This window comes from Cydia amplana, chromosome 27 (assembly GCF_948474715.1).
Source record: "Cydia amplana chromosome 27, ilCydAmpl1.1, whole genome shotgun sequence".
Classification (NCBI taxonomy): Eukaryota; Metazoa; Arthropoda; class Insecta; order Lepidoptera; family Tortricidae; genus Cydia; species Cydia amplana.
This window is the reverse complement of record NC_086095.1, coordinates 5,255,704-5,279,654: the sequence shown is the minus strand read 5'-3', so window position 1 is coordinate 5,279,654 and position 23,951 is coordinate 5,255,704. Positions and strand designations below refer to the sequence as shown.

Below are 23,951 nucleotides of genomic sequence, written 5' to 3'. Positions count from 1 at the left end.
TTCTTCAAGCTTAAGGGTGACATCTGCGACCCTGCGGGCTGCCTCTCCGAGTTGTGTATACAACTCGCCATCATCATGATCGGCAAGCAATGCGTCAACAACTTCGTCGAACTCGGGAACCCGTAAGTACTTTTTCGCTGAAATTGCCTAGTAGATATCGCTTTTGAGCGGTTAGGTCACTTTTGGAAACCCTAAGCCGTCATCTTCATTAGAAATGCTTAGAAAGTGGTGAGTTTTTCCATTTTTCTTAACAATTTTGTATCGTTTGCAAAAATGTCTGATGAATACAAATTTAATTTGAATCAGAAATCTTCACCAAAGCTTGTCTGGAAGGTAACACGGGTTTGAGATAAGTACGCCTGTTGTCTACCGTTTTCTAGTTTTTGGTTTATGGTGTCCATATTCGAGTTCTTCAAGCTTAAGGGCGACATCTGCGACCCTGCGGGGTGCCTCTCCGAGTTGTGTATACAGCTCGCCATCATCATGATCGGCAAGCAATGCGTCAACAACTTCGTCGAACTCGGGAACCCGTAAGTACTTCTTCGCTGAAATTGTCTAGTAGATATCGCTTTTGAGCGGTTAGATCACTTTTGGAAACCCGTAAGCCGTCATCTTCATTAGAAATGCTTAGAGAGTGGTGCGTTTTTCCATTTTTCTTAACAATTTTGTATCGTTTGCAAAAATTTCTGATGAATACAAATTTAATTCATTAGAAATCTTCACCAAAGCTTGTCTGGAAGGTAACACGGGTTTGAGATAAGATCGCTTGTTGACTACCGTTTTCTAGTTTTTGGTTTATGTTGTCCAAATTCGAGTTCATCAAGCTTAAAGGCAATCTGCGACCCCGCGGGCTGCCTGTCTGAGTTGTGTATACAGCTTGCCATCATCATGATCGGCAAGCAATGTGTTAACAACTTCGTGGAGCTCGGGAACCCGTAAGCCCTTTTCGTTTTTAGAAAAGGTCTCTCCTAAGGATCTGTATATTAATTACAACACGCTAGTCCACATGCACGTCTACGCACACGCGTCGGGTGTAATAGATACGTTATACAATAGGTATTGTTTTGTATCCTATCGTTTTCCCGGTGGCATCCTAAAGAGGCCCGGGATTCCCAGGATCTGCTCAGTAGCAATTAATCAATCTAAACATAAGAATTGCACTGATTTTTACTAAACCAACCAAACCAATCCAAAGGGGAAACTTGGCCTTTTCCTTGTTTTTTATTTTCGAAAGCTCCTATAGGGTCTAAGAAAGGAACACATTGGTACAAGGTACCCGGGGTTCAAACCCCTTTTGGTTTGGGAGGCATGTTTTATCATTCTATACGAAAAAACGTTCCAGATATTTATTTGCACTTACCAATTTATATTCCAGAAAAATCCACAACTGGTGGCGCCAACGGACTCATCGAGCCATCACCCGAGACCCAACCAAGCCTCACATGGCATGGGAACAGGACTACCATCTTCAGGACCCTGGGAGGCTGGCACTCTTCGATGAATACCTAGAGATGAGTAAGTATAAAAGATTTTACGACATTTCATGCCCTGTCTCTATTTTTAGAGACTTATGAACGCAATTGTCATACCAAAGACATATGTAGGTAACTCCGTATAAGATGAATAAAAAAAAAAAAAAAAGTCTATGGAAAAAACGTGCCTCGGAAATCAAGAAAAAGTCATTCTCGGATAGATGGCGCACACACCTTTGGCCTATGCTCGGCTAGATGGCGTTGACGACATCGTTTCATATTAAACAATTTTAACACATAGGTATCAGTGATATAGATTTATTTAGACAACAGGATCCATTTTGTTCGTATTATATACAAACTAAAACAAAATAACGTGGATCGAAATCATATCGAAAATAATAAAAATGTATATATTTATACATTTTTTTAAATATTTTTATACATATTCATTTTGAGTTTTCATCGTGTGTCGATAAATGGCAGTAAATTTACTGTGACTACAAAATTTACTATGACAGGACCCCTCTATAGTATCTATTCTCTTTACTCATACTTTACATCAATTCTGCTGAATTCAAACTTCTGCAGTTTCTTCTAATTATTAAGGTAGGAGTAGGTACTTTGTTCATAAGCGAGTGCTCACACCTTCGTAGACCGTAATTATACCTTAAGACCTTATGGCGTTATTCATAACGGCTGCTAACTTAATCAGTTGATGATCGTCGTTTATCCCTATCTGTCGTTATGCCATAGAGAGGGACAAACGATGATCATCAGCTGATTAACTTAGCCATAGAGAAAAAAATACATAGAGTGCTCACTCCATACATCAGTTCAGACTATTAATTTCAGTGTCTACATCTAGCATCGAGTAGCGGAACTATCAGTACTGCTACTTGACAATAGATGTAGCACCGACCGGAAAGTCTTATCTCAACAGCATAAGACTTTCCGGTCGGTGGCGACATCTCTTGTCAAGTAGCAGTACTGATAGTTCACCTACTCGATGCTAGATGCTAATAGTCTTTTTGGTACTAAAACTGATGTATGGAGTGAGCACTCTATGTATTTTTTTCTCTATGACTTAGCAGACGTTTATGAATAACGCCGTTACTCTTCCACAGTTCTTCAATACGGCTTCGTAACGTTATTCGTGGCGGCTTTCCCACTGGCGCCACTGTTCGCGTTGCTCAATAACATCGCTGAGATCAGGCTGGACGCCTACAAGATGGTCACGCAGGCGCGCCGGCCTCTTGCAGAGAGGGTAGAAGATATTGGTGCTTGGTACTACATATATTTTGTCATGTTTGTCTGAATTAAATGCATTTTTTTTTTTATATTTAATTAGGGGTCCCGTTGTTTCCCATAAAGTTTTAAGTCATAATGTATTGTTTGTCATAATATCATTAGTCATAAAACTGAAACCGTTAACATTTCAGGATTTTCGTTACGTTATCCTATAGATATGTTAGGTTAGGTTAGGTTTGTTTTATGGCAATCCTGAAAAGTGACGCGTTTCTGAACCAAATGAATTATGACTAACGAAAATTCGGGCAAACAATACATTATGGCTTAAGACTATTTGGGAAACAATAGAGACCCATTTAATTACACAAATGGGTCTACCGCGATATAAAGTGTCATTCTATGGAACTTGCTAACTATGTAAACAAAAGTCACTAGTAAATTCATATTTTTTGACAGTTTCAATCTGGCGGTTTGTTTACATAGTTAGCAAGTTCCATAGAATGACACTTTAGTTTCATTGTTTTTACCTTACATTCTGACGTTTCAGCTGAGTTGCACCAGCTGTGGTCACCGAAAGACCACGATCCGAAGTCTTTTCGTGACCACAGCTGGTGCAACTCCGCTGAAACGTCGGAATTTAAGGTAAAAACAATGAAACTATATCGCGGTAGACCCGTTTGTGTAATTAAATATGTGTACAAAACGCGAGAGTTTAAAGTGTTATATTGGTAACTACTTATTTCTTATAAGCTTCCAACTACAGTAACTTCTATATCGTCATCGCTTCATCAAACATGTTGCTCTGCCTGAAGATGTAGGGATGTCGGTAGACAAAAGTACCTATCTTATAAATAATAAATAAATAAATATTATAGGACATTCTTAGGGCTCATTTAGACGCCGCGCGAACTTGTATACGGTTTTAGTTACATTGCGGACCATTAAGGTTACATCAATTCAGCCGACCGATCAAATGACGCAATGTAATGAAACTCGCATGCGAGTTCTCGCACCGTCTAAATGATCCCTCCACAGATTGACTAAGTCCTACAGTAAGCCCAAGAAGGCTTGTGTTGTGGGTACTCAGACAACGATATATATAATATACAAATACATAAATACAGAGAAAACACCCAAGACTCAGGAACAAATATCTGTGCTCATCACACAAATATATGCCCTTACCGGGATTCGAACCCAGGACCGCGGCTTCACAGGCAGGGTCACTAGCCACTAGGACAGACCAGTCGTTATAAAGACAGTCATCATAAATGTTCTTGCCAAACTTGCTAAACTAGGTAAATACTTAAAAGTAAACAGACTGGACGAATCCAAGATGGTTACAAAATCATCATAATTAATCATACCAAAGTTACCGAACCATAAATATACATTATTGCTGAAATATGGCTGGACTTCGGATTCGCGTCGGTCTCTTGCAGAGACTTACCTTACTCGTAATTCTACTACGTGTATATCATCATCTTCTTGTCTATCAGAAAACGTTGTGCTAGAGCTAGACGTAAGTATGCATCTTCCAAATAAAGCCATTTTAACCGATCAAGCCAATTATTTCCCCTCATGGGTCACCAATTATTTAGGTATTTCTAAAATGTTCAAATATACATTTTTCAGGTATGGCATTTTACGAGGGATAACTTACGCAGCAGTTGTTTCTAATGTAAGTACAAACGTTCATAGTAACAATACTCAAAAATGTTGGTGAAAGATTTTTCTTTCATTGTTCTGTTGACTTTTTCTTTGGTGTTGTTTCAAAGTTTTGAATAGGGTATTTTCCTACTAGTCAAATCAGTTACTTTTTTATAACTGTCAAGACGATTTGCTAATATGGAATTTATATGAAACATTACATCGCGACGTCACGGACAACTCGCCTACTTTTTATATTTCTATCCGATTTATTAAATAGAACATGTGTTTAAAAATAACTCCTATCTGTGTTTTTCTAATAATTATCTGGTGCTTTATTTCATGCATAGTGTAAAATAATTTATTTTAAATACAGTCAAATACCCTATTGTTTCCGGTAAATAAGACTCCCTCAGCCGATCTTAGCCCTTTTCTTCATCTTTTGAAAGTTTCGATACGTTTTAATGTTATGTTATTCACACTAGACCGAGCCGAGCCCGGGCCGTGGCGTCCGACGCATCATTTTCTATGACGGCTGATCGGTGATCACGTGGCGCTTTCCATAGAAAACGAAGCTCCGGAAGCTTCGGCCCGGACACGGCCCGGTCTAACGTGAGTTTACCAGGGTTTTTGTATTTGTTTCAGGCGTTTGTGATAGCTTACACGAGTGACTTTATCCCCCGCATGGTGTACAAATACGTGTATTCACCGGACAATACTCTAGCTGGGTACATCGACCACTCCTTGTCGCGTAAGTTGATTAACTGTTAGAATAGAAAATTAGTACTACCATAGAGAAAAAAATACATAGAGTGCTCACTCCATACATCAGTTTTAGTACCAAAAAGACTATTAGCATCTAGCATCGAGTAGCGGAACTATCAGTACTGCTACTTGACAATAGATGTAGCACCGACCGGAAAATCTTATGCTGTTGAGATAAGACTTTCCGGTGGGTGCTACATCTATTGTCAAGTAGCAGTACTGATAGTTCCGCTACTCGATGCTAGATGTCGACACTGAAATTAATAGTCTGAACTGATGTATGGAGTGAGCACTCTTGTCTTACTATATTTCTCTATGGTACTACTAGAGTATTTTTATAAAGATGTCACGACGGAAAGTCTAATGTTCATAGATTTTCAGCTAATATTATAACCAGATTAAGCGGAGCTCTATTTTCAACTCCTTCTGCTTATAATATTAGTTGTAAATTGTTGAGCAGTAGGTACACTTTTGGTCAGTCGCGACACAAGTGACATCTAGTGTCGAGTAGCAGTTCTGATAATTCCATTACTTGACGCTAGATGTCGACTACGAAAATAAAACAAAACAATACTGATGTATGGAGTGAGCACTCTATATCTACTTAATTCTCTTTGCTCAAGCTCACGGAAGCTAACCCTTTTTATTACGTTGGAAGTACCTGGATGAATCAAGTTTTTCTCGTCATTCGTTGCCATGGTTACGTTCCCCTGGGTCACTCTTTAAAACCTGATTTATAGGCATTTAAATTCTCGAAACACGTTTTTTTGTGAAACTTATAAACCCTTTCCATTGAGGGTCGTCTACCAAGCGTGTCAGAAGAAGGTGGTGGACGATGTCTTCTAACAAACTATGCTACTATTGTCTCTTGGCTGACCGGACAGAATAACAACAATAAATAGTTGATCCACCCACCTACACACAATGATATTATATAACCATAGATAGGTTATAGTCATACTTGAGGAGCACAAAAAATACTTCCATATTTATTTCTGTGCCTACGAAGAAATCTTTAATTAGTTTTCTCATTACATCCATCTTTGTCACACTCGTTGTTAAACATAAGGTCGTCTCTTTCTCTTTCGGTGTGCGGGAGCTCGTTAGCACGTGCACAGTTCTCGCTTGTCCAGCCGCGACTAAAGGAAACTTGTCAAATTTGTCACAAGTTAAGCGCTTCAATTTTGGAACGCCTATAACCTATCTTGAGTTTATAAAGACTGTTTTTTCAAAATTGGGTTCTGCACGGAAAACCGTCATCTGGGCATATTTATGAACAGATGCGCGATTCCCGAAAGGTTTTCAAGGCAAAATTGAAGTGGTGTCAAAACAATGAACAGCAAATAAAATGTGACATGATTGCTGAGCACCACTCAAATAAAAACTTCGGACAGTTTTGGAAAGCTGTGAATCAACATAACCACAAGTTTGGCCTTCCTGTGAGCGTCGCCGGAGCTCATGACCCGAAAGATATTGCTAACCTTTTTCAGCGACATTTCAGAGTACAATCCCCGTTAGGGCCTCCCACGCGGGTGTTCAATGTTGATGCCGGTATACCGGGGGAAACCCTTATCATCACGGCTAGTCAAATAACGGATGTTATTAAAAACATGGTTAGAGGTAAGTCACCGGGACACGACGGCCTCAGCATTGAACATCTGCAGCATGCTGGTGCGCATTTGCCTAGGGTTCTTGCATTATTTTATACCCTATGTCTGAAACACTCGTACCTACCCGATGACCTCATGCGCACCACTGTTGTCCCAGTTATTAAAAATAAAACCGGCGATGCTACTGAGGTTTCAAATTACAGGCCAATATCGTTGGCAACTATTGTAGCCAAGGTATTGGACAGTGTGTTGGATGGTCACTTGGAGCAGCACTTCCGTCTTAATGATGCACAGTTTGGGTTTAGGCCGGGGCTGTCGACAGAAAGTGCTATCCTGTGCCTCAAACAGACTGTCCAATATTATACTAAAGGCAGAACACCGGTGTTTGCATGTTACCTAGATTTGTCGAAAGCTTTCGACCTTGTGTCTTACGACGTACTCTGGGACAAGATAAGTAATGAGACGACCTTACCTTGTGAAATTACATCTCTTATGAGTTATTGGTATAACCATCAGAAGAATAGTGTCAGGTGGGCAGGGTCTCTGTCGGAAGAGTATGGGTTGGAGTGCGGGGTGAGGCAGGGCGGGTTAACCTCACCTCGGCTCTTTAACCTGTATATGAACGGGTTAATCGAGGAGCTCAGCAGTACCAAAGTCGGATGTCATATTGACGGTGTTTGTGTCAATAACATTAGTTATGCTGATGACATGGTACTGCTGAGTCCTTCGATTGGGGCCCTCAAGCGCCTTCTGGCAATATGTGAAAGTTATGCGGTGGCCCATGGACTCAAATATAATGCTACCAAAAGTGAAATAATGGTTTTTAAGGCAGGTACCAAAACCTACACGCTACCAGCAATTTCATTAACAGGTGTGCCTTTAAAGCAAGTTAGCCAATTTAAATATTTGGGTCACTGGGTCACCGAAGACTTAAAAGACAACTTGGACGTTGAACGGGAGCGAAGGTCGTTGGCCGTTCGATGCAATATGTTGGCCCGCAGGTTTGCGCGATGCATAGAAAAAGTTAAGATCACTCTCTTTAAAGCCTTCTGTGTATCTTTCTACTCATGCAGCCTGTGGGTCAATTATACGCAAAGAGCGTACAGCGACCTTCGCGTCCAATACAATAACGCGTTCCGGGTGCTGATGGGGCTGCCGCGACACTGTAGCGCCTCTGGCATGTTTGCCGAAGCAAGGACAGACGGCTTTGCGGCCGTCATGAGGAAAAGGTGTGCCTCGCTCATGGCCCGTCTGCGCGACAGTCCCAACCGCATTCTGAGCGTGTTTGCAAACCGCTGGGACAACCATATGTTAGCCCGGTGGACGTCCATGCATGTTGTCAAACACTGCTGACGGTATGTACCTTATATTTTTATTTATTGTTTTAAAATGTATACTTATATTTTTATTTATTGTTTTAAATTTTAAATTTTGTGCTAGTTAATAAATTAATAATTAGTTTTAAGTTTCACTAACAAAATTGTATGGGCTCTGTCTGAAATAAATGTTATTATTATTCTCTTTATTTATTTTTGGTCTTAAGTTAGGTTATTTTATAATATGGATATAAAAATAAAACACAAAAACACTTACAAAAACAATACAAAATACTTATAAACATATTATAAAAAACCTAACCTAGGGTGCCGCCAGCAGCGGGGCAAGGCCCAAGCTGCCGGTGGTCAGGGCTGCAGAGAGAGGAACCGGCGGACTATCCGCGCCGTGTCCAAGATCACCGCCTTCTGCATCTGACCCTTGATCCAACCACCTAGCGAGAGTCTCTCAAGATGTTGGTCGAGACTCTTCGCTATTAGACCGTTCACTGAAACGACTATCGGGACAATGATCGTCGAATCAACATCCCACATGGCGGTTATCTCGTGAGCCAAGTCTAGGTACTTGCTGGACTTGTCCTTCTCGGCTTTCACGAGATTCTCATCATGGGGGATGGTGATGTCAACGAGCACGGCCCGGCGTTGCGATCGATCTATTATCACAATGTTATTATTATTATTATACGAGGGGCGTTCAAAATATTCTCGGTATTGATATCTTACGACCTCTTCTAAAATTTCTTTCGTTACTGGCCGCTAAGGTTTATTCATTGACATTAAAAAAAAGTATAATTCGAACCGAGATAGTCTTTTGTTTTTCTGCAATTGCTGAACAAACATGAACATCCTGTGCGAATTGACAATGTTAACTAAATTAGAACATCGATGCGTGATAAAATTCTTGACAAAACAGGGTAAAAATCAAAAAACCATAAAAGAGGAAATGGATTGTGTTTACCGTGAGTCTGCTCCTTCTTTATCTACCATTCAAAAGTGGTCAAGCGAGTTTAAACGCGGAAGGGAGAGTATTGAAGATGACCCTAGACCTGGCCGGCCTGTAGTAGCTACTTCACAAGAAAATATTGATAAAGTGGAAAAACTTATATTGGAAGATGGTCGAGTGAAGGTAAAATCTATAGCACAAGTAACCAATCTCTCTATTGGTACCGTACATGATATTATACATGACCATCTTAATATGTCAAAAGTAAGTGCAAGATGGGTTCCGCGAATGCTGACTCGGCTTCAAAAAGACATGCGTGTAGCTTGTTGTTCCGATTTTATTGACCTGTGCGGTGAAAATCCTGATGAGGTGCTGCAAAGAATAGTTACTGGAGATGAAACCTGGGTTCATCATTATGACCCAGAGAGTAAACAAGAGTCCATGCAGTGGCACATTAAGGGTTCAGCTCATCCCAAGAAGTTCAAGGTCATCCCTTCAGCTGGCAAGGTCATGGCCACGATATTTTGGGATTGTGAAGGAGTATTACTAATCGATTATAAAGAAAAAGGTGTAAATATCACAGGACAGTACTACGCTAACATTCTACGTCAATTAAAGGATGTAATTAAAGAAAAGAGGCGAGGAAAGTTAACCAAAGGTATTCTGCTTCTGCATGACAACGCCCCCGTCCATACTGCTCATATTGCCAAGGCAGCTATTGTTGAACGTGGGTTTAAAACTGTTACTCACCCACCGTATAGTCCGGACTTAGCCCCCAGCGACTTCTTTTTGCTCCCCAATCTTAAAAAGGATCTGCGTGGAAATAAATTTTCTGACGATGAAGCATTGAAGGCGGCAGTGGAGGAGCATTTTTACACGAAAGATAAAAAATATTTTTACGAGGGATTAAAAAAAATAATTGATCGATCTTTTAAGTGTATGAACATAGGGGGGGAGTATATTGAAAAATAAAAATATCAAACTTTTCGTACTTGTTTGTTTTCATTCTCATACCGAGAATATTTTGAATACCCCTCGTATAAATCATTGCCTACACATTGAAACAACTGACAGCTTTGGAGCCCAAAATTCCTATTGCAAAGTCTTCCACTGCTTCTAAATCTCTTCAAATGTTATTAAGAGCCAACAGGAGCTAAGATTTAAATATTTTAGGTAAATATACCCGTCTCCCTAACGGAAGCGGCTCCTAAAACTAGTGCGATAAGGACAAGGCGAAAAATCCTGCGTAAAAATATCAAAAATCGAGGTTTCGTACTCGACTGTTTCCTCCTCCAAAACTTAACCAATCGTAACCAAATTTGGAAATCTAAATGATTATGACATTATCTGTGTCGGACCGTTTTGCTTTTTTGACTAATTGATGTCAGTTTTGAATAGCACGCCTCTCATTGCGGCATAGTCAATTAGGCCATTTTGGCCATTTTTGAAGGGCTCTAGCGCCTTAAAAAACAAAAATATCAAAAAAAGCAAAACGGTCCGGCACAGATATTGACAATATTAATCTGTGTTGAAAAAATCATTGCTCTAGCTTTAAAACCCACGGAGGAAACAGTCGAGTACGTTTGTATGGAGAAATGACCACTCCTGTTGGCTCTTAATCTTCCAGTGTTCAACACATCAGACTACCGGGAAGAGTGGGGGGCAGATGAGAACGAGGTAGACCCGCCTACCTGCGCGTACCGAGGCTATCGGAACCCTCCAGACCATTTCGACCCTTATGGACTATCGCCACATTATTGGCACGTGTTCGCCGCTCGGCTGGCGTTCGTTGTAGTGTTTGAGGTTAGTATGATAAAAGACTACCTAAATAATAATTTAAAGTGATATTTCGGTCAGGAGGACGACAGCCGTCCTAGCCAAGGTGACAATCGCTATCGCTTCGACAAAGAAACCCTTAGTGTATCTCTATCACTCTTCCATATTAGTGCGAAAATGACAGTTGCGTTTCGATCACTACGGAGCGTAAGCGATTGGCATGTTGGCTACGCGGCTTTGGCAGATAAAGGATTTCTCTTCATCTTAGTTTTTGCGGTTGCATCCTATAAGAGTTTGTGGGATTCGATTTTGGGAACCTATCCTTAAATACCTATTGACACAGGTTCTAGGTAGTATCCACAAAACGACTGCTATCGGATGGGAACTAGGCCTCATTGAGACTAGTTTCCTTCCTAGAGCAAGTGGTAAATATAAATATGAAATGGCATTTAATTTAGTACAGAAGTTCCAAAAACATTACGATCTTTAATTTGGAAGATCTCTGAACACAGTATCTTAATATTTATATACTTAATGTATGTGTTAATTCTTTCCTCCAGCACGTAGTCTTCGGCCTCACCGGCCTCATGCAGCTGTTTATACCCGACGTACCCACAGAGCTCCGGACCCAGATGCAGCGTGAAGCCCTGCTAGCCAAGGAGGCGAAGTATGAACACGGGAGGCGGCGGCTCTCTACTGAGTACAGGCAGTTGATTACGCAGAAGAGCGACGGCGGGGTTGCTACAGGTAAAACTTACTTAGTTACTTACTTATTATTGGGGTGGTATCGGGCCTTTGAGTGTCACGTCGACCACGTATTGATCTATTGTGACGGCCCTTTAAAGTTCATTACTAATGCCCGTTGCATCCAGAAAATTACAGATGCTTTGGGCCGTAACGTTCTGTACCTCATAGGGTTGCAATACATGCCGCCCTAAGTAGGTACTTCTTTTTGACATTAGTGGTCCACAGGAACAGAGAATGTGCATTGCAGTCTCCTCTGACTCCTGGCAGAACCTGCATGTCGCATCTTGTTTCTTGCCAATTTGAAACATGTGCTTGTTCAACTTACAGTGTCCAGTCAGTATTCTAGTCACCGCGCAAGTTTTGTGCCTTTTGAGCCCCAGAAGCTCCTTAGCGATTTTGCTGTTGAACCCTTTGATTAGAGCTTTCGAGTGTACTTGTCCTTTAGCGAACTTCCACCAATCGATTGCTCTCTTTTTTTCTAAGTCGCTGAGCAGAGAATATGCATCCCGTTTTGTGATTCCACAGAACGGTTCTGGGCCGACCAGGGGTGTGTTAGTTACTTACTAGCTCTTTTCTTACGTAAAAGCGAATATGTCTACTGAACACAGATAGGCATTGGGTCAGAATCGGGGAATCCTATCTACTGCCGCATATCTACTGACAATGAGTAAATGAGTACAGACAGTTGATTACGCAGAAGAGCGATAACGGAGCAGCTACAGGTAAATCTTAGTTACTAGCTCTTTACTTACTTGCCCTATCAGCCAAGGAGGTCAAAATACAAAAGCGAATATCTCTACTGAACACAGATAGGCATTGGGTCAGAATCGGGGAATCCTATCTACTGCCGCATATCTACTGACAATGAGTAAGTGAGTACAGGCAGTTGATTACGCAGAAGAGCGACAACGGGGCAGTTACAGGTAACACCTACTTTTTACTTGTTTAGTAACACTCTACATACTAATGGTACTACTAACCAAGAAAGCAAAGTACTCTAGGCTCTGTACTAACCATGAGAGGCAAGCGGGGAGCGGTAAGCATGGCATGGGTCAGAACCGGGGAATCCTATCTACTGCCACATGTCTAATGAGTACAGGCAGTTGATTGCGCAGAAGAGCGACAGCGGAGCAGCTACAGGTAAAACTTACTTAGTTACTTACTTACTAGCCTTATCAGCCAAGGAGGTCAAAATACAAAAGCGAATATCTCTACTGAACACAGATAGGCATTGGGTCAGAATCGGGGAATCCTGCCTACTGGCGAATGTCTACTAAATATAGGCAGTTAATAACGTAGAAAACCGATAGCGGGGCAGTTGATTACGCAGAAGAGCGACAGCGGAGCAGCTACAGGTAAAACTTACTTAGTTACTTACTTACTTACTAGCCTTATCAGCCAAGGAGGTCAAAATACAAAAGCGAATATCTCTATTGAACACAGATAGGCATTGGGTCAGAATCGGGGAATCCTATCTACTGCCGCATATCTACTGACAATGAGTAAGTGAGTACAGGCAGTTGATTACGCAGAAGAGCGACAACGGGGCAGTTACAGGTAACACCTACTTTTTACTTGTTTAGTAACACTCTACATACTAATGGTACTACTAACCAAGAAAGCAAAGTACTCTAGGCTCTGTACTAACCATGAGAGGCAAGCGGGGAGTGGTAAGCATGGCATGGGTCAGAACCGGGGAATCCTATCTACTGCCACATGTCTACTGAGTACAGGCAGTTGATTACGCAGAAGAGCGACAGCGGAGCAGCTACAGGTAAAGCTTACTTAGTTACTTACTTACTTACTAGCCTTATCAGCCAAGGAGGTCAAAATACAAAAGCGAATATCTCTACTGAACACAGATAGGCATTGGGTCAGAATCGGGGAATCCTGCCTACTGGCGAATGTCTACTAAATATAGGCAGTTAATAACGTAGAAAACCGATAGCGGAGCTACAGCTAACACTAACTTATAAGTATAGAGTCTATTCAGAAAGAGAAGAGTCGTGGATTGGGTTGTATTGGGGCCTATACATTCCACGACTCTTCTTTTTCCGCACAGACTCTACATTTTAGTTACTCAGGTACTTAATAACTCTATTAAAGTGTCTGTCGTCTGGCAACCACTCTGCCTTCGACCGACCCGGTAAACAATAGCGTAATTTCGCTTACGCTATTATCTGGGTCATTCTCAAAAAATATGTCTGCAGTCCAATTGTCGCGACCAGAAATGTTGCGGATGCAGATTTTTTGACATCCGCGGATGCGGATGCGGATGCGGATATTTAAAGGCTCACATCCGCGGATGCAGATGCGGATGCGGATGTCAAGATTAGGTACTTAGAAAACGTCAAATATTACATTTTTAGTATTTTTTTATTAAAAAAAAACGAAACTTTTAGTATTTGAGCAAGAATATAGGTGCGTTATATTTAATAAACAGTAACTTGGCCGAATTTTCTGGATCTAGACGATTTCGTTATAGGTAATGACGAAATTACCTAGCACTTACGCCGCCGCTAAGACGTTCCTGTACCGACTTGTTCGACATCCGCATCCGCATAAGCTCCGCATCGATTTTATGCGGATGCGGATGCAGATGCGGATGTTGAAAATAATGCGGAAGTTCCGCGGTTGCGGATGCGGATGCGGATGTTCGCAACATCCCTGGTCGCGACCTATACAAAATATATGAAAAGAGTCGTCGCAATTAGGCGCAACCGCCGACATATTCTCAGAGAATAACCCATCTATGTTTATTCCATGTCTACAGAACGCGCACCGTGGATGCGGCGTGCTTCACGTGCTTCAGACAGCCTGGACGCACACGTGGCCATCGCGCAGCGCCCCTCCTCACCACACTGACGTCACACCAGTAGACTGTTCGACCTTCAACTGTTTAGGTCAGAAAAGACAAATTAAATCATAAACATGTGTAGTGATGTGTACTGTGTTTACATTATTTTAGGTAAAGTAAATGTGGGGAAAGACCGACATACGAAATTTTGTTGGGACCGTCACATAGCTACGTACGCTGCTCAGACACAGTCGGAAAGGCAGTGCTTCGCTCCTTCTGCTCTGCCGACCTTCAAGTGGAGTACGTATGTGTACAAACGAGGGAGTTGATGCGCTGAAGACGTTTAGAAGAAAGCGCTTGTAGACGGTGTTACCTCATTTATCATTTTCTTCATATTGGCCTTATGTTTATAATTTTCGGTTAAACTAGTGTAATATTGTCGTGATAACAAGTATACTCGTACTCAGGGTATAAATAAGTGTAATGTGTGGACCAAAGTTTTGTATTCTTGGATAGTCGGGTAATGTATGAAAACTTAAATTGATGACGCATAAAGTCAATGTGAATTTCTTTAACACGTTTAAATAAAACGTCTTTTTAAATTATCTACTACTACTTACGTCATTATTTTATGATTTTGTCATTACTATAGTTTGTCAAAGGACTGTTTCATTTCAAACATAGACGGAGATAATCATACTATTTTTGTCTTACACTAGTACTAGCACCTAGAGTCGGACCAAAAAAAGTCTGCAGCGGATTTGATAGCCCACGCAGTGCAAGTGTCATTTATACGTCATAATTTCATAGAAGTTTGACGTTTAAAATAACACTTGCACTGCGTGGGCTATCAAATCCGCTGCAGACTATTCTTGGTCTGACTCTAGCACGCCAAAAGAATAGGATGAGTATAGTTTTCCTGGTTCTTACTGACTGACAAATTGGTTTGACCAACTATAGTAAATTTTATCAAAGTGTGTGTTTTAGTCTTAATTGATATAACTAATGTGTTTCGTTTAAAAAAATGCTACTTTATAATTTTAAAATAATAATCTATGATCTCAACTAAACAGCACTCTTATGAATCATATATGTACATATAATTCAACTATGTCAAATGTAACCAAATTACTACGAAAATATACGAAGCACATGTGTCTGTTAACTATTTACATAAGTTATTTAAGAAATTGTAGATCTCTATAGGAAAAAAACTATTTTAAGTGCATTGGGATAACTTCGACAGCGGGATAATTTAAAAATTGGCAAATATTTATAAAACTAGAAGCACTTTTTACTGAAGCACATTGAACTATTATTAGGTACCTACTAACGTATGGAGCCGGCACTGGGAACCAGTTTTTTGCGCCATGAGTTGCTGCCGTTTTGACAACAAACCATAGAAGCGGAGCGTGAATCTCGCGACCTAAACGCGTAAGCGCCATGAATTTTACGGCGCTTATGACGGTTTGTTCGCGTGGCACAGGTTGCGATTGCAACAATTTCATTATTTGGTATGGCTTCTCTATAGTAGGTAATAATAGTTATCTCAATATAGCAACCATATAGCAACAGTAAGCTAATGCAATTAAATTAAATGTGACTTACCATCAGACAAGGCTCAAGGGTCCTAATGCTTCATGTGCATAAGGACCTTTTTCTGATGGAATTTCAGATAAAAAGGAACTTGTTGCACTTGAAGCTTAAGGGCCCTTCTGTAATGGAAAGCCACAAATGCAAATGAATTGTAGTTAAGCAATGGTAAGATGCCTTGGTAAGCGTTGCAGTAGCATCAGTGTTGCTAAAGTATTAAGTGCCTCCATTTCCAAAATTATCCCAATGCCGAAGTTACCTCAAAGCACCTTTATTACAAATATTTATGGCCTTATATTACCGTCCGGTAATCTGAATGTATGTCTATTTTAGGCACGGTCTATTAGCCTAAAATAAATGTAAGAGTGACATAATTTTTAATACACATTCTTTTTTAAACTTGTTAAAATATGGGTCCAAAAACTGAAACGTTTGAAGTCTAGTCTTAAGAATAAACGTAACAAGAATGTATTTAGGGGGTTAGGATAATCTTATTGGTCTATATTTAAGAGAAACGAAGGAATCTCCTTATATATCTGCAAATATTTTATGCATATTAGTTGTAATTGATGAACCGATCGTTGTGGAGAACACTTGGGGAGGCCTATGCCAGAAAGCAAGACAACCGGTGTCTGATATAAACATTGACATAGATATCTAGGGACTGGCTTTACGGGCAATAATAATGAGGCATGACAGGGGCCAGTACAGCGGTGTGAAATCGCTACAACGCAATTGTTTAATGAGTTCGCATCACACGCGCGATTGGTTGACGAGTTCGCATTACGCGCGCTATTGGTCGCAACTATTCGCGTTAGACTGCACGATTGGCTGGAATTCGTGGATAGCACCGCTGAACTAGTACGATGTTTAGTGCCCCATTAGCCCGTCCTTAGATATTATACGTCAATGGATATAAACATTATTATTTAGACTTACTTTCATAAACCAAAATTTCTTTGTAGTTATTTAAGTAGTATTAAGATGAAATGTAATTTATAAGGTTGGTAAGGCTATTTTCAATTTCAATTTCAGTTGTAATTGATGGGGCTACAAAAAATGCGTAAGCAAAGATTTTTTACTGTACTTTTTAACCTTTTGGACGCCAATGACGGATATATCAGCACCGCAGGTCCAACGCCAGACGGATTAATCGGTCACATACCACAGAGGAACATAGACCTACGTGCACATGCATAAAGTTCAATTTCAGTTGACACTTCGGTGACGTGGCGTCCAAGTGACAGCTTTTGTTTGACACGGAGTCGAAAAGGTTAAAATAGTTAAATGCACGTGGGGCATTATCTATGAAAAGGGACCTTATTCGCTTACGCCGCACAGCGTCGCACGGCATTGTATTTATATCGGAGCATCGTTAATAATGGCGTAAGCGCCATCGACAATAGGGCTTGCAATTCGAATATTCGAATATTCGAATTTGTCGAATATTCGACCTGTTTTGATATTCGAATATTCGGCCGCTCAGGTTTCGAATATTCGAATATTTTTTATTACTATAAAAATATCTATGTCATCCGCTGTAGTTACAGTTTCTGTGTGTTTTCCGGGTATTTACAGTGAATGAGGAACGGTAGGTACCCAAATACGAAGGACATAATATTTTTACTGTATTCACTGAAACCTAACTCAATTTAAAAGAAAAAGAAAACGAAATCAAAAAGTATGTTATTTTTACGGTGCGTAAGTTTTAAGTTAAAGGGCCATTCTGTTTATTCAGTACAAGCGTACGTTAAGCGAATTTTTGAAGTCTAAACCTTGCCACTTATCGCAATTATCAAATTTAATCATACCAAACCTGCCCAACTTGGTAATCTAACCATGCACCTTTAGCTCACGAATAATCCACCCAGTAGTCAACTAACTTTTTCCCTTAAATATTCCAATATTATATAATTAGCCGACCATTAGGAATAAAAACTTGCCAAAAAAATAATAAATAATAAAATATTGAATAAAGTCAATAAAGATTCAAAATACAATGGAATTAAAGGCCTTTTTACAAGCCTCTGAGTGACAAGTTAATTTAAATCGGAAAATAATTACCTACTAAAAAATATCTTACATACCTAGGTGTTTGGATGGTTTAAGTTATAATATTTCACGCAACGGCGCATTTATAATAAGTTTTATCTAGAAATATTAAATACGTCTAATTTTGGCGTTTTACTTGTTTTTATAAATGTGGGCATCTCATAGTAGGATGATAAAATCTAGTCAATTAAGTGGATTTCTGCCAAATATCATTAGTTTTAGCAATATGTGAAAAAAGCTTTTGAATAAAACGACAATAAACCGATTTCTCGTTCTTTTTCTTATTTTTTATAATATTCGAATAATCATTCGAATATTCGAATACGTCGTCAGAAAAAGTCGAATATTCGAATATCTGAAAGTTTCGAATATTTGCAATCCCTAATCGACAATAAGGTCCCTTTTCATAGATAACGTCACATGTTATTTTTTAATCTGATTTTTATTGATTGCAAAAAATTATAACATTCTTCGCTAAATCAGCGTGATAGAAATCAAATAATGTTGTTGTAGTAAGGGTTACTCTCCGCAGACGAAAACAACGTAATTATCTCAGTCGGCGTTTTTATTGCAATACTAACTAGGCACTAATCTAATTACAGATAACTTGGGGCATTATCTATGAAAAGGGACCTTATTGTAGATGGCGCTTACGCCGCACAGCGTCGCGCGGCATTGTATTTATATCGGAGCATCGTTAATAATGGCGTAACCGCCATCGACAATAAGGTCCCTTTTCATAGATAACGTCAAACTTATACGTAACGAGACTACTGGCGGCCTAGCCAAGGTGACGATCGCTATCGCTTCGCCATCGAATTGCTTTGTGTCTTTCTATCACGACCATTGACATATATATCTCAGGACTGGCCTTACGTGCACTTAAAATGATACTAGTTCAGCGGTGTCATTCACGAATTCGAGCCAATCGTGTAGTCTAACGCTAGTTGCGACCAATCGCGCGTGATGCGAACTCATCAACCAATCGCGTTGCAGCATTTTCACACCGCTGTACTGGCCCCATTCTTATTGCCCGTAAGGCTAGACCTGAGATATATGTATATGTCAATGATCACGACGGCGTTTCGACACAGACAGGTTAAGAGTTACACGTCTTATGTATTATAACTATACTGTCTAGTAATAGTTGTGTTGAAAGTGCTGTCAGTCCAATTTAATGTGATATTAGTATTTTATAAGTAACAGTCATTCGACATAACCTCAAATTAATGGATAGTATGCAGTGTAAGAGTCCAGACGAAACAATTTTTCGCCAATCTGATGAAATTGTCCGATCTAATCAGGCCGTGCGGTCGCCAACGCCAATTTGATTCCCCGATCAAATCAGCAGGTGCATGCGGATACAAAAATGCCAATTTTCGAAATTAGTATCTGTGGAATGCAAATTGGTGATTAAATTTGTGTACGTGTGGACGCTAGATGAGATTGGCGCCAATTATTTTCCTGATCAAATCGGTCGATTTGCCCAGCTCGTCTGGACTCTACTTAAAGAACATATTTTGCAATTTTCGCATTCACGTCATAGGGTGACTGCTATAATTGGCCACTCCTAACAAATCAGAAAGAAACAAGCCAATAGAAGCCTTATTGTTAAGTGGCTATTACTATGTAGTGGCCAATAACCAATAACAATAGTCACCTAATAGCCGTTAGGATGTGGACTTGGGGAGTAAACCCATTGGGGATTGAACCTTTTAGTATTACATATTTTAATATACGAATAAAATCACATATGTACTTTTTTATCGTGTCAAGGTATACTGTTCCATTTTACCCCAGCGTACTTATCTATCGCATTGACAGCGCGATAAATTTGCAGTCTAAAAGACCAGATGTTGACCGTAGCCCGGTTTTTCGGGGGCAAAAACGTTCAGTAAACCCAAATTTCACCCGTCACACCGGGGTATGATGATGTGTAGTTAGGGTTGCCAGATCTAAAGGCGCTATTATCGGGAAAAAATATCAATTTTTCGGGATTTTGGGCCATAAGTCGGGGAAAAAAACCATTCAAATTAAATTAATTGTATTAAAAACAACGATATTTTACATTATTGGCACTACGTCAGCTGCTCTGCCCAATCTCGCCACGCGCGCCCCGCGCGCGCGCTGACGGGCTCGACGCGGGTCGCTTGCTCGCTCGACGACAGTTCGGAACTTGAAATTATTGTTTTATAACGTGAAGCTGTTTTTCGGAACAATTTTCACTTTGTCGGGAATCGGGAACACTTGTTAAAAATCGGGAGAATCCCGCCGAATCCCGACCATCTGGCAACCCTATGTGTAGTAGGAAATATAGGAAACAGGGGGATTTTAAAAACCCTATCTAATTAATAATAGTCACAGTTTTGGATGATCCACGGTTAGTTTCACTAGACCGGACGGTATCGGTCTGTCAGTTGTTCGGAGCTGTCAACTTTTTGTTCTAACTGACAGGCCGATACCGTCCGACGGACTGTTAATCAGTGGGCCCCTTTACGGGTAACCCAGGTCGAGTTACCCGTGAACAAGATGCGTGTAACTGCGTCGACATATCGGGAGCTCGAAAACAATACAAAAGGTAATCACGGTTCATATTCCGGTCGATATAAGTCTATTGGAAATTTGTGAATTTGGGCTTATAAGTAGGGTTTTGAAACTTGTTAATGTAAGGAATCTCTAAGTGAACATACTGTATACGTTGAAACTACTCATTCTGCTGTATATTAAAGAATTGTTATTTCAACATGTATTTTGTTCAACCCTCATACGATCGCTTTACCAAATGTGCTATATTTTCCATGTATGGAAAATAACGATAGTAAAAATATTGCGATTTTTCATTATTAAAATAAAACTTCGACTTATAAATATAACTATTTATTTTAGGGCACATTGCGCCTCAAATTATAAGTTAATAAATAAACTGATTCTTATCCAACTATAAAAAATAATTAAGTACTTAACTATTAATAATTACCCTGACATTCACATTATAAGTATTATAACTTAATGGAATACACCGTATTACAATTGTAATTAATTATAACAAAATAAATATTTGTATAAAATTAAATAATGTATGTAAGAATTTGCTTCACAAAAGAACATAAAAGACCCTAACGCAATAAAACGGATGAACAGATTTTGATAAAAAAATATCTAAGAAGCAGCGCTAGAAAACCTGCTTTCCAATAAAAAAAACGCTTATGGTGCCACAGACACATAGACACACACATATAGCGGTAACAATCCTCTTTTTGCATTGGGGGTTAAAAAAACCGGCCAAGTGCGAGTCGGACTCGCGCACGGAGGGTTCCGCACCATCAACAAAAAACAAGCAAAAAAAACGGTCACCCATCCAAGTACTGACCCCGCCCGACGTTGCTTAACTTCGGTCAAAAATCACGTTTGTTGTATGGGAGCCCCACTTAAATCTTTATTTTATTCTGTTTTTAGTATTTGTTGTTATAGCGGCAACAGAAATACATCATCTGTGAAAATTTCAACTGTTTAGCTATCATGGTTCGTGAGATACAGCCTGGTGACAGACGGACGGACGGACGGACGAACGGACAGCGGAGTCTTAGTAATAGGGTCCCGTTTTTACCCTTTGGGTACGGAACCCTAAAAACTATAGTACCTATACCAGGCGTGGCTCACTCCGCGATTTCGTCGCGCCGCTACAAGTACATGCGACCACACCAATTTTGGTGTCTAGCCATAGTAGTTGCCGCGCACCGCTACGGAACGGACGCCTGCTCGCGCTTGCGCCACCTAGCGGTCATATCTGTCGTAATAGACGCGTTTAGTGAATCTTCTGTACTATTATTTCTGTGCCTATACTTAATCACTCAACTTTATCTCCTTGTGTACATCTATGCCTCTTTAAACCACTACTTTGCGCAAACTGAGTACTACACAAATCACACGCGAACGGCTTATCACTATGAATCCTCATATGTAACTTCAAATTACTTACAGTAAACTGTTTATGACATACGTTACAATTATATCTAGCGTCGGAATGTATACGCATGTGCTTAGATAAGTTACCTATTTGTTTGTTACATATTTTGCAGGTATAAGGTTTTATTCCACTGTGGACTCGTAGATGACGCTTCAGTTGACCGGTTTCTCGGAAAGCGCGCTTGCATATTTCGCAATTGTAAGGTTTCTCACCGGTGTGTACCCTCATATGTATCTTTAAATAACCGTTATCGGAAAACGGTTTTTTACAAATTTTACAAGCAAACGGTCGCTCCCCAGTATGAGTTCTTTCGTGGAGTTTAAAACTCGCCATTTGCGCGAATTGACGGTTACAGAAACTACACGAGTAAGGTTTGTCCCCAGTGTGTACTCGCATGTGGACTTTTAAAGTCGTGTAAGCTGTAAAAGTCTTATTACATTCCTCACAACTATACGGTCGTTCGCCAGTGTGCTGTCTTTCATGTATAGATAAATAACTTTTACTGGAAAACTGCTTTTTACATATATTACATCCGTAAGGCTTTACTCCAGTGTGTATAATAAATATATGTCTTTTTAAATGAGTTCTCTGAGGGAATCTCCGTCCGCATACGTCACATACGTAAGGCTTTTCACCTGTGTGCGTTAAAATATGAGATTTTAACGTCTGATTATGACCAAAAGATTTACCACATTCATTGCAACTGTATTTTTTCTCACCTGTGTGAGTTTTTAGATGCTCCTTTAATCCTTTTTTCCTTTGAAACTCCTTATCACAGTAGCTACAAGAATACTTTTCCTCGAAGTGTGTTGTTAAATGCTTTTTCAAGAGCCTCGCTTTATCAAAACTCTCAGAACATTGTGTACACGGGAATTTATCTCCATCAGAATGTTTTGCGCTTATATGTCTATTTAATTCCTTGTTATTAGTGTATTTGCTGTCACATAGTTTACATTGCACTGTTTTCTCCCCTGTGTGTTGTCTCATGTGTACTTCTAAGAAACCGTTGTATGTGAATTTCTTTTGGCATATTTCACAGGAGAATTTCTTGACTTTTTGGTCTTTGGAAGTTTTGGCTACTGGAACAATAAGATAACTGGTTTATTAAACGTCCTATTCAACCTATAATAACCTAACCAAAATTTTAAATTTAAAAAATCCCCCGACTATAAGAGCTGATGATCTTCAAACGGCTGAACAGATTTTCATGAAACATGGCTAAGAAGAAGAACACTCGGGATAAAATTACATCTATGACACAAAAAAAACTAAACGAAAATCGGTTCATCCGTTTGGGAGCTAGCATACCACAGACAGACACGTTAAACTTATAACACCCCTCTCTCTTCTCATCGGGGGTTAAAAAGAACAATAAAACAATTCATAAACGTCTATCAAATCTAACAAGACGTTAAATACTCTGGTATCATTTTGATTTAGGGTCGGTTGCACCAAACCGTCTGTCACCATTAAAGTATTCATTAATCATTAAATATTATTGTATTGTATGGGAATTTCCATAGTACTCTGGCGAGTTATGTTGATCAGTCTGTCAAATGTGGTTGGTGCAACTGGCCCTTAGTGTTTGTTAGATAGCCACAAAGTTTACAACGGTTTGCTAAGCATTGTGAAAAAGGGGGTAAGGTTTTTATCTAATAAATTGACTTTTTGTTATGCCTAGTACAGTCAGCAGAAGTTGAGGTGTTCAAAACTACCTTGACGCGCTCTTATTCTCTTAACAATAAAGCAGCGTCAACATCATTTTGAACACCTCGCCCGCTTAGCAACTATTGCTGCAGACTGTACCTTAAAGAAATATGATATACCTACCATTATTTTGGTCAAAATAAATATTTTACATCTTGACATACATACATGAATGGAATTCCTTGCCGGCGTCTATATTTCCGAGCTCATATAACCCAGCAACCTTCAAATCAAGGGTGAACAGGCACCTTCTGGGCAGACTCGCTCCATCGTAGGCCACGTCTTCG

General features: G+C 39.9%; 2 protein-coding genes across 2 annotated transcripts in view; one reads left to right on the top strand and one right to left on the bottom strand.

Annotated features, from left to right (window-relative positions):
• Positions 1-14,480, top strand: part of LOC134660504 (anoctamin-4) — a 47,569-nt gene extending 33,089 nt beyond the window's left edge. Inside the window, exons 18-24 of the mRNA XM_063516275.1 lie at positions 1,376-1,515; positions 2,600-2,759; positions 4,359-4,404; positions 5,019-5,124; positions 10,653-10,828; positions 11,362-11,548; positions 14,322-14,480. Of these exons, the coding sequence (XP_063372345.1) occupies positions 1,376-1,515; positions 2,600-2,759; positions 4,359-4,404; positions 5,019-5,124; positions 10,653-10,828; positions 11,362-11,548; positions 14,322-14,413 (907 nt within the window). The 3' untranslated portion in view covers positions 14,414-14,480. The remainder of the gene's footprint in view (positions 1-1,375; positions 1,516-2,599; positions 2,760-4,358; positions 4,405-5,018; positions 5,125-10,652; positions 10,829-11,361; positions 11,549-14,321) is intronic.
• A 7,357-nt stretch (positions 14,481-21,837) lies between these two features.
• Positions 21,838-23,055, bottom strand: LOC134660587 (zinc finger protein 239-like). Its single transcript, XM_063516366.1, has one exon. It carries the CDS (start codon positions 22,942-22,944, stop codon positions 21,838-21,840), a length of 1,107 nt encoding a protein of 368 aa, XP_063372436.1. The 5' UTR covers positions 22,945-23,055.
• Between the last annotated feature and the right edge of the window lie 896 nt (positions 23,056-23,951).